This window comes from Lampetra planeri, chromosome 26 (assembly GCF_965212315.1).
Source record: "Lampetra planeri chromosome 26, kcLamPlan1.2.h2, whole genome shotgun sequence".
NCBI lineage: Eukaryota > Metazoa > Chordata > Hyperoartia > Petromyzontiformes > Petromyzontidae > Lampetra > Lampetra planeri.
The window spans coordinates 13,214,314-13,226,317 of NC_136132.1; the positions used below are offsets into that span (position 1 = coordinate 13,214,314).

A 12,004-nucleotide genomic window follows, 5' to 3' on the forward strand; every position below is an offset into this window, starting at 1 on the left:
TTGCAGTTAGTGACAATACACAGTATATTTCTAAAACCAGCTTGCTCATGTGATTGTTTGGCTTCTAAATTTTCCATTATTCGATTACCCAATGATTAATTTAGTTTTTACATTTGATGAAGTCACCTGCCTTTTTCAGTATGGAAATTGGGAAAGCTCTCAGACTTAAGGACTAACTGGACATTATTGCATAAATCTGACTAAAAATGTCACCACTAAATTTGCAGACTTTTAATAGATGCTGACATGTAATTGAAACACCTCAATCATGAGTTGATGCCTCAATATTATTTTTGGAAAGGATTATAAAACAAAATAATTGCAGGTTCATAAGCTTGTTGACCACTTTTAAATTGTTAATGAAAACTGCAATGTGTTTAATGTAGGAAATTATACTGTAAATTATATAGGATGTGAACGTTAAAGGGGATAGTGTTACTTCTGTTTATATTTTGAAATTGTATCGATAATCCACCAAAATCCAGCTAAAATGTCAGACTGTATAGACACATGATGTTTATAACCAGGTAAAAACAAATGGAGATCAGAAGTCTACTTGTGATCGAGTTGAAGTCATGTGTGCACTCTACCAATGTCATAGCATTATTTTAAATGTGAGCCATTATTACTTGAAATCCTAACCTATAAATTTCATACTATAAATTTCACCAATGTTTTTTTGTCCCAGGCACTTCAGGCCACGTTGAACTATAGTGAAGTTCAAGTGGTGCCGCTGAAAGGCCGCAACCTTGAATCTCTTGCACAGATCATTCTCAGGAGGACTAACGAGGTATTGATTAAAATGACCGAGTTTAAATGCTTTTGGCTGCCTGAACTTGAGGCACTGTCAAATTAAAGAATGCCCATATTTTCAATGAACTGCAATTTTTTAAAAAGCACCATTTTATTTTTTAGGGTTACAGGCCCAACAAGCTGGCACAAGAGACAAGTGTCCAAGAAAAAGGTGAAACTCTACAAACAGGATTTTTTCAATACAAATTAAGAACATGTGTTTGCAAATGCAGTTGTCCACATTATGCAATGGTGTGGTTAGTTTATCTAATGCCGGGGTGGGGAATCTATGGCCCAGGGGGTGAATATGGCCCACGATCTCATTTCATGTGGCCCGTGGCCACATGAAGCCTACCATTTCAAAACGGTCCACTAACTATACTCTCTGGTTCTTTCGGTAAAGTCACGTTGATCAGGTGATGACGGATGCTTGTGTTCCAACAGGTGATGACTGATGCTTGTGTTGCAACGGAAACGTCGTGTTGCTTTTATTATTATTTTCAATCTACATGACTTTACCGAAAGAATCAGAGTATGGATTCCTGCAGTCACGAAAGCTTCAAATCAAGACTGGTCCACTATCAATCACTGTGAGCATCTTAGCCACTTTAATCGGGTATTATTATTAGAGGGGAATATTTTTGACTGGGCAATGCCATGTATAGTTTTAGCTCCGTGCTCGGTCACCAGTTTTTAAAGTAGGTCTAAGCAGTTAATACCTACATTTGTGTGATCAAAGTTTACTGTCAACTAATGTACGATTGCTGGCCAAAGGTACAGTAGAATCTCGGAGATCGAACGCACCAGAACTCGAAGAAATCGCTGGTCGAATTATATTTCCGAACATTTCTTGCCCCGGAAACCGAACGAAATTCGGAGGTCGAACGGGCAATCGCGACTTGAAAGAACCTGTACGGCTGAGACGCGTATGAGCAGCGTGCATGACGCTTGTCCAAACAAAGGTTTTACCGTATGAGAGGCTCTTTAGATACGTTTTTAGTCAAAAAGAGCTCAAGTGACTCACAGTTAGTGGCAGAAAAGAGGCACAAAAAGAAATAACCCCAGAAGGGCAGTTAACCGACGTTATTATGGAAGGAGACTCCCCTTCCAAACAATAACACCACCACCTCCTCCTTACCACCTTCCACTCAAGCCATCAACTCTCGTTACTACAGGTAAAGTGAAGTTCAATGTTCATTTATTTCATTTATTCCATATATTTATTCCATTTATTTATTGTGTTTCTTGTTTTTTTGTATGATTTTATGTATGTAATTACTGTAAACTTCGTGTAAAAATGCTTTATAATGAGAGATTTCTTGTGTCTGGAACCAATTAATGTCATTTACATGAATTCTTATGGGGAAATTAATTCGGTGTTCGAACAAATCGGTGTTCGAATGGCCTTCTGGAACGAATTAAATTTGATCTCTGGGGTACCACTGTATTTTAAAGTCCTATTCGGCCCTTGGTAAGGAAACGTTTCCCCACCCCTGATGTAAATTCTTGCCTGCCTGAGTTGGCGACCCTAAAATATATGTGCCCAGCAAAACCACGTTTGGTATAACTTTTGTCATGTGCCTAGAAATGTAGCCCTGGCTATACCTGACTTGGTTGTGCTGATGGTGTGAGGCAGTGGCGCCGCTGGACCCTCGCTCTTGCGACGAGAACCTGAGAGAGAAGCAGCGGACGATGGCCCTGACGCGCCAGGCCTTCGGGGATGCCCCACAGCCCATGCTGGAAAGCCTCTCCTACGCGGTATCGGCGACACGCTTCACCACGAAGACCGCACACATTTTTAAAACGAGAAAATTTTACTCCTTGCAATGTTTCTAGCAAATATTGCTATCAAGTACTGAGTGGAAGTACAGAGGCCCAACGTCCAAGGAGAAAACCTAACGCCAAATGGTGGGACAGAAAAATCAGATCTTGCAAAAGCTGCAGAACTTAAAGGAATAATGGTAAAAGGTTATATCAGTGGTATTGGCTGTGTTGACCTGGACATTGATTTTTTAACCTTAATATATATAAAAGGGAAATTTGTGAATGTGTGTCTGTTTGAAATGTTTAGCATACTTCCCAACATGCAACAAACTTGAAATTTGGCATGTGGGTAGCTTCCAGACTGTACACAATGCTAAAAGTATAACATTAGACTTTTGTATTTTGGGGGGGGGGGGGGGGCACAATAATGGATATATTTTGCATGGCAAGTGAGCAGTGACGTCACATCTGTGATGTCACCCGCATGCGGCAGTGTTACGCAGTTTGCCTGCTGACGTCACGCATCCCCCCCCAACCCTCCACGTAGGCCGTGTATCCCGCACAAATGCGCGACATAGCTGTCTCGATTTTTTAAGTCAACGTGATTATTTTCAGCTCGCTCTTAAATATAAAGCAGATAATACATCTGTTTGTGTGAAGCAGCAAAAACTCTCGAACGCTGAGGTCTGACGTCATGAAATTTGCACAGCTTATGCTGTCTGGAATTTCTAAGGGAACATGACAATTTTCAGCTCTCGCGTCATTCCCTTCCCGAGTTGCCTAAATCGTTTAGTATATTTCCCAACATGCTACAAACTTGAAATTTGGCATGTGGGTCGCATCCAGGCTGTACACAATGCTAAAAGTCTAACAATAGACTTTTGTATTTGGGGGGGCGCAATAATGGATATAATATATTGCACGGCAAGTGAGCGGTGACGTCACATTTGTGCTGACGTCACGCATCCCCCACCCACCCTCCGCGTAGGCCGTGTATTAATCCAAGACAAGAATCCAAGTCTCGGGCGAAACGGGTAGAAAAGCTAGTCATTTTTCTGACTGGCAGTGGGGAACAAGAACAAATTAAAATAACTTGTCACATCATTACCACTGCCATATAATGGAAACATTCACCACGCTAACATTTTGGGAATAGACCTTTCTGCAGGGCCTTTAAAGGCAGCCTTTTCAGAAGTTGTGCAAGCACTGCAGTGTATTTAGCAGAAACAGGACATTACCTTGGCCACTGAATAACCCTTCTTTAGATGTATATTTAACAAAAAAATTCAATAATTTGTGAATAACACTGCCTTAAAAGGCAGGTTACAAAATAGGCAACGTTTCGGGCAGTGATGCTTCTTCATAGCATAGCAGGGCCATTGCCTGAAACGGCACCTATTATATATTTTTTCGTTTAAGGCCACACTATTTTTGATCAATGTGTTTATGTTGTTAATTGTGCTTGTGCACCACTGCCAGTGCAGCATCGCCAAATAATGTGTTGACTTCTGCAGATGGACACGCGCTTCCGTGGATACAAGGTGGTGCCGCAGATGGAGGGGCACACTGAGCACTTCCGCATGAAGGTCAAACTGGAGAGCAAGAACGTACTCGAGGCTGTCAAGTCTCTGGCCCCTCTCGGTATTACATAGCACTCGGCCAACAGGACCTTAACACCATTGGAACCTCATTTGCCAGTAAAAATATGATAATTGGTTTTTTTACCCTTCTCTCTGGCAACAAAATTATCATATGTTTACTGGCAAATGAGGTTCCAATGGTGTAAATGCTTACCCCGAGCTCTCATACTCTGATGGTGCATTGTCTTTGAGTTGTGCGCCTTTTGGCGTCATCTGGTCCAACCCACGTGAGACTAGGCTCTAAGGAAAGCTGTCTCGGGTGTGGACCAATCAACTTCAAGGACAGTGCACATTATCAGAGTTATGTTTTTTGTTTGCATTATGACTGCAGGTATTGTGGTCTATGTAAACATGACTCCTTGTAAAAAAGGTGTCAGTTTTGTTGCCAGATAGAAGGGTAAAAAACCAATTATCAGGACCTTAACAATTACAGCAAACACATCTGCATAGGCAATGGTTCCCAAGCACAATTCAAATAATCTGGCCACACTCATCTTTAACACTGCCTCCTAACAGAACAGAACAGTCTTAATAACAGATGTCTTTAGAAAAAAATATTACATGCTGAAACATATATATTGTTGCGTGTGAAACTGCATAACTTGATGACCTGCGAGATGTCCTGTAGGTAGCAGTACAGCAAACAGGTTGTGAGCGCAGCCTATGTGGATCTTTTAGTTATCACCTGAATGTTTTTTCAGGTATGTTCAGTTTGCCTCCTGTAGCAAAACATTGTATTTAATTAGAACTTAAGAAACATTCCCATACAGGACTATCTCTAAAAAGACTCATGATACTCATTGAGCCTTTTCCAGACAATATAATATGTACGTTTTTATGTTTGAGACAATTTGCTTGAATGCCAATTACCTCCAGAAATCTAATAGTTAGCAACCCAACATATATTTCCGCACCTGTTACACATCGCCATGGTGGTGGCTGCTCGTCTGTTCCACCTACTCCATTCTCCCAGCAATTCAGGAAATGTTCAGTGAGACATGAAGCAATGCTAATAGTGAAATAGCAGTTTTAGTTGATGAATCTGACATGTGGCTCTTTTATCACAGGCTTGGCAGCTGCTCCCCTGCCTGGATTACTCACCATGGTGCCTCAACGTGGCCGCAACTTCTTCAAGGTCATGGAGAGGCAAGGGGCAAACTCATTCATGGTCAGCACAACAGGAAATTCCGTGGAGAACACTCCACAGTGATGTGCCGTCCCGCTACAAACCCATGTACTACAATTTTATTCCTGACCCCATCATCATCTTTTTCGCTCACGTCCTCTTCGCCAAAACTAACACAAAGGGAAACCAATGTGTCTGGCACCCTTTCCTGTCTATCACTCAAGAGGGACCCAGGAGCAGGGAGCACATACAATTAAGATTTAATTGCTATTTTAGTTAAGTAGTATTAATACAAATGGCAGTGATAATACGTTTTCTGTGGTAAAATGTTACCATTATGCAAACATGCTCTTTTTGATTTACTTAAATCAGCCATGCGAGCTATGCAGTGAATAACGGAAATTTTAAGAAATTAAGTCAACATGCATTTGCTGGAAATATGACATGAAAAATAGTTATTCATGCAAGTGTGTGAAATATGTGGAGTCAACTTATCCCATTGCAAAACAGCTTGTCACATCAGGAAATGAAAAATGACAATGCAGAGTCAAGTAGCATATTAAATAACCTGACAAACAACTGGCCTTGCCCATTCTTTCCCGACAGCCCTGTCACACTACAGACAGGTAGGCTGTCAGAGCCATAGCAATCAGAATATTTATCCTGGAGAAATCTGGGGCGGGTCAGAAAGTTACAACAACAAAAACACCTATATGAGTGCAAAGTATAGGAAAGGTAAGCAAATCACTAAAAATAAACTAAACCCATTTTTATTTTACCAGATAAAGCCCACTGAGCTATTAGTTATTTTTCAGACATGAGCAGGCCACAAATGAGAGCCGAACGAAAGTGCCTTGTCGAAATTTATAGCAGCTACATAATCTAAACGCATGTTTCTAAATGTAGAGGGAAAAACCAGAGGACCCTGAGAAAAAATTCACGCGGCTACAGGGAAAACATGCAAACTCCAAATATACACGTGTCAGGGTAGGGATTGAACCGATGACCTGTATACCAGGCGAGAAAGATAACATCATGCAATTACGATAGATTGCCATCGGTGAGTGGTGTGAAACCCTCAAGAGGGTGACAGTGACATAGTTTGTATTGTTGACGTTATTTGTTTAGAAAATGTACAGAATTGGGTTTATTGATTGGCTCAATTTTTTTTTTGGGGTACGGCAGGGGCACAATTGTTACCACACTGCGCTATGAACCCAGCTTCACGAGTTTGATTCCTGGCCACAGCTAATGAGTGGAGAATTATATCTTAACCAGTGCTGGGGTCTCCTCTTTCGCCAACCTGTTCAAGCTCTTCTTGTGAAGAAATATGTTCAAATATACCCAGACATGGCATGGGGAGGCCTTCAATAAAGGCAGTGGATTAACTGCTTTTTCCCCTCTGTATAATATCACTCTATTAAACTACTTTTTAAGACTCGTTTGTAATGGTGGGTTTTGTGAGCAAAGCTAAGCTTCTGGAGTGGGTGACAGTGCTGGTAGTGGTTTGTATGGTGTGTGGGGAGGACCTCATCCAGTGGTGGATTTGCGCTCGTTATACATACAGTGAGGGAAAAAAGTATTTGATCCCCTACTGATTTTGTACGTTTGCCCACCGGCAAAGAAATGATCAGTCTATACTTTTAATGATAGGTTTATTTGAACAGTGAGAGACAGAATAACAACAACAAAATCCAGAAAAACGCATGTCAAAAATGTTATAAATTGATTGGCATTTTAATGAGGGAAATACGTATTTGACCCCCTCTCAATCAGAAAGATTTCTGGCTCCCAGGTGTCTTTTATCAGGTAACAAGCTGAGATTAGGAGCACTCCCTTTAAGAGTGTGCTCCTAATCTCAGCTCGTTACCTGTATAAAAGACACCTGTTCACAGAAGCAATCAATCAATCAGATTCCAAACTCTCCACCATGGCCAAGACGCTTATCAACCATTTTCCTCAATCATGTAACTTATCACAACACAACTTTGCGAAGTCATTGACTCTGCGAGAGACTCAAAATGTAAAGGAATATATAAAATAAAACGTGGCTGCTTCCAGGGACACTTAGAGTCTGCCTTAGCAGGAATTAAAACTCTTAGCTGGTCACGAGTGCTAACCTGGAACTTGCCTTTGCAAGACTTCAACTCTTAGCGACTCGGAGCCTTTGCCTCTGCGAAGCTCAAACTTACGGCTGATTTCGACTACCACTCAAGAGTCTGCCGTTGCAAGACTGATTTGTAAGGTTTCGATACTGCTCCAGCAGGCAAGGCTGCATTGGATTGGTCATGTAGCCCGCATGCCCAGCCACCGCATGCAAACAGATTCTGTTTGACCAAACAGAGCGGGCTAAACGGGCAGAACACGGGCTGGAGAAGAGTTGGAGGCAATCGCTGTCCAACAACAATGGAGGGAAAAGGAGCGATGCTCGCAACAATGAGCGGATCGCCAGGCGGCTAAAATCCAGCAAGTTGGCACAGTAGGGGACACAGATGGTGCATCTGCCAGTCATCTTAGTTAACCCATGGTACCTGTATCTATCCCGTGACCTGCCAGCGGGCGTTTAACACTCCACGTGTCCTTAAAGTGTACATAGCCTGGCAAAAGCGCCGTGGTGACGCCACCACCACTTTGTGGCAAATGGGAGTTGTCTGTATGTGTGTCTGTATGTGTAGTGAGTCCAACTGAGTCGCAGACTATCTCGGCCTCGCTGTGTGCTGCGTTGCAGAGCTAGCTGAGTAGATCACCTCGCGTCTACAATAAACCCTCAGAGCCAGGGTGAACATCTGACTCCGAACGTCATTTATTGAAATTGAACGAGAGGTAAAACTGGTAAGAAAACAGCACAGATACAGCATCTGTTAATACACAGAAACACCAACACAATGAATAAACACCACAGCATCATAACATTGTCTTATGAATGAGACATTTTGTTATTGCAAGTTTGAATCCACTTACTCGATTAAGGGTAACAGTCACAACAAGGCAAGCTGCAGGCTTTATTGTCAACTAGGCCCCGCATTCATCGTAAAAAATGTACAGCATTATAAAGGTCCTAACATTATAACAGTATTATAAAGGTCCTTCTATTCTTAGGTTTTTTCGGTAAAGTCACATAGGTAAAAAATCTAAATAAAAGTAAATTTCGATTTAAAGCTTTCGTGACTGCAGGGATTCATAAACCAAACAACATGCCTCGGACCGCATCCGTGAACACAAAGCAGACCTAAAACACGGTAGGACCAACACCTCGGCCGTGGCAGATCACGGTTACAATTCAGTGGGCTCACATGACATTGACTTCTCCAAGACAGAGGTTCTCTGCAAGCCATCTGGCTACCATGAGAGATTCGTTCATGAGGCGATCCACATATACAAACACAGAGACAATTTCAACTGAGAAGATGGATTCTGGCTTAGCAATCATTGGAAGGACGTAATACACCATTTCGGATCTTAACTGATTGTGTTCACGTTTACGGTGACTTTCAGACCGCGTTCCACTCACTGGCATTGTATTCTCCGCAGGGAATGGATTCTTTGCTCCGCTGCAAGTTTCGTTCCACTACTCACCCATTGACACGACGGTCAATGGTACAGTGTATAATAACAAATAATATAACATTTATATGCTTAATACAATGTTCAAAATAATATATAGTATCGTAATTGTATAGTGAACTAGCAGAAGTACCCGGCGTTGCCCGGGTGAAAAATATATTTCTTAATAACCTTACATATATATGTAGTGGTGGTGTTGACGCGCGCCGACAGTGATAGATCACGGGGCGGCGCGGGGTGCGTGGTTGTGCGCGCTGACACAAGGTGGGAAATAGGATCGTGGGCAGCGCGCAGTGATTGGTCAACTGGGGTGGGTGCTCTCAGCGACGTCCGCATGAAGGACTATAAAGGGGGACGCGCGGGAGCACTCGGGGAGTTGATAACCAGTTGAAGATCGAAGACGGAGTTGAAGAGGTAGGGCCCTGAGACCCCTAGTCCCGCTGTCCTTGTAAGGGCCGGGACCCTGTGTGGCTCGGAGGCGAGACTGTGGGACCCGTGGTCTGACATCCATGTGGGACGAGGCTGTGGGACCCAGAGTCGAGACGGACACCCCAGCCGGGTGGGTTCCGAGAAGCTACAGGGCGTAAGAGCCCGTGTGGGTGTAGCCAGCGGAACCCCGTGGGTTAAGGCTGCAGTTAGCCACCCGTGTAATATAAGTTGGTGTTAATAAAGAGTGTGCTACCCGTAAGGTCGTCTCCCGCCAAGTTACTACATTACAACTGGCGTCAGAAGTAAACCTGTCTTCAAAAGGATGGATACTAGGAAGACTGCCCGTACCCACGAGCGAGATCGGGAAGACGACGGCGTACCGGAGCCACAAGCCTCTGAAGGCGAGGACGAAGAAATGCCGCCGATGCAGCACTTCGCGGCGATGGCCGACGCTCCGCTCGCCTCCGACACCGGCCTCCAGGATGCACACTCCCGCCTGGCGGAGTTGCTGCTCGCCGCCGCTTCAATTTTGGCAGAAATCACCGCTTCAGGAGGCGGGAGGACGACTACGAGGTTGGAGGAGGGAGCGCGGCCGGAGGGATCCCGCCAGAACGCGCTCCGCGCCGAAAGTTTTGAAATTGACGCCATCTTTGAGGGTCCACCATCGATTGGCGGGAACCGTGGACACCACGTGGTCGGGGACCTCCACTCTACACAGCCCGCGTCATCGGCGCGTGCCAAAACTCTCCACCATGCGCCTGCCGACGGAGCCGACATTTTCGTCAACCACAGCGGCGCGCGGGAAAAGCATTCATCGGAGGACGACGACCAGGTCTTCCAACAAAGACTGCCCGCGCTGACGGCGTTCAAGGCGGACGGGGGCGACTGGGGGGCCTTCCAACGAAGGTTCCTCGCACATCAAGAGATGTCGGGGTGGTCCGACACCACTGCCCTACGCGCGCTGCCGGCGACGCTCGACGACGACGCACTTGCGGCCTTCACATCCACCCCAAGGTCGTCCCGCTCAACGCTCCAGGCCGCGCTACATCTCATGGCTAAGGTGTTCGGACCGCCCTGGACTTGTCGCCACCAGTTCTACGAACGGCGTAAGATGGATGGAGAAACTACGCTCGCCTATCGCACGTCGCTGCTCGCCCTGGCGGACGCCGCTTTTCCCCGCATGGACAAGGAGGGGAAGGACGCCATGGTGACAGAGCAGCTGCTGGCGTTGGCTCACGACCTGGCAGTCCCCATCAATACGGCGGACCAAATGGACATCTGCTCCCTGGGGGTTGCTACAAGTATCCACGCACACGAGGTCCTCAAGCGCAAGCGGACGGTCGTCTGTGCATCGGCGGGGATCGCAACACCTGCCGCGACGGTCGCCGAGCCTCAGACTGCTCCAGCTCGGGAGGAGGCCTTCACCGTGTCGAGACCGGGGGAGTGGAGATCGGGAGGTCGTTCGCCCATACGATCGTCCCGCAAGCTGGAGCAACCGAAACCTACGACGTCCCTCGTCATGTGTTACAACTGCGGCCTTCGGGGTCACGTCGCGTCCGGGTGCCGGGCTCTGCGTCAGCGCGCCACGGGACCACGTCCGGACGACGACCAAGGCCCCAAGTCGTCCCAGCTAACCCCGGCAAGTCGCGGCACCCCACACGCTCGGTCCACATACACGGCACACTCGAGTCGCCGCTTCGCGGTGGGGGGACCGCGTATGGGTACCGGGGATTCGGTTCGGCGAGGGGGGTTCGTACACGGCCCGGGAGCAGTCAAATGGTCCGAGTTGGCCCACAGGATAGTGGCTGCGTCGGCCGGGTCGTCCGTAGTAACGGGTTTTATTGTCGGGGTTGAGGTCCGGGTGCTGGTGGACACGGGTGCGTCGGCCACTATCATTTTGGACCTTATTTATAACATCCTCCCCGTCCAATGTCGACCCCTTCTTCCGGTGGACGTACCGTTTTACGCGGCGAACGGGGGATCTTTGGGAGTCATCGGACAGATTCGGGCAACTATTTGTATTGGCGATATCAAATTGGCGGGTCCTATTTTTGTGTCATCATCTCTGGCAGTTCCTTGTTTACTGGGTACGGACTTTCTGGCTAAAATGCCCATTAAAATTCTCGTCGATCAGGCCTGCATTGAGCTTCCATCGGGTCGGCGGGTTGCATTTTTAACGAGTCCTACCAAAATACGCACGGTTTGTGCAACGGTTCAGGCGCTGGCAACTCAGACTGTGCGGGTGCCCCCGGGATCGCAAATGTTGGTACCCCTTCGATTGCGAAAACCCCTCGGGGTGGATGCGGTGGAACAAGGTGTTCTGTTGGGGCCGTCAAACAGAGCTGTTGGGGGCCTCGACTTAGCGGTAGCTCAGACCATGGTGCGGGCGGACAGGGATCCGTTCGTTATGGTTCTGAATACGGGGTCGCGGCCAGCTGTAATTACACAGGGCACGGTGCTGGCTCACGCGGCGCCGCTACCCGTCGATGAACAGCTCGTTGCACATGCGGATTCTAGCCTCGATACGCATCCTCCGTTAGAGGAGGGGACAGAATGGTTGGACTCGTGTGCTGGGTCTAGTAACTTGTCTAGTGTGCAGTTGGGAGCGTTGAGGGGCCTGCTACTCGAATTCGCTGACGTGTTTAGCAGACACAAGTACGATATTGGCTGCATGGACCTGTTGCGCCAC

At 46.4% G+C, this 12,004-nt stretch overlaps 1 protein-coding gene across 2 annotated transcripts in view; it reads left to right on the top strand.

Moving 5' to 3' along the window:
• Positions 1-6,760, top strand: part of CENPN (centromere protein N) — a 14,473-nt gene extending 7,713 nt beyond the window's left edge. For both annotated transcript variants that reach the window (XM_078606894.1, XM_078606892.1), the window contains exons 6-10: positions 689-790; positions 916-964; positions 2,429-2,550; positions 4,071-4,197; positions 5,264-6,760. In XM_078606894.1, the coding sequence (XP_078463020.1) occupies positions 689-790; positions 916-964; positions 2,429-2,550; positions 4,071-4,197; positions 5,264-5,406 (543 nt within the window). In that variant the 3' untranslated portion in view covers positions 5,407-6,760. The remainder of the gene's footprint in view (positions 1-688; positions 791-915; positions 965-2,428; positions 2,551-4,070; positions 4,198-5,263) is intronic.
• Positions 6,761-12,004: the final 5,244 nt, after the last annotated feature.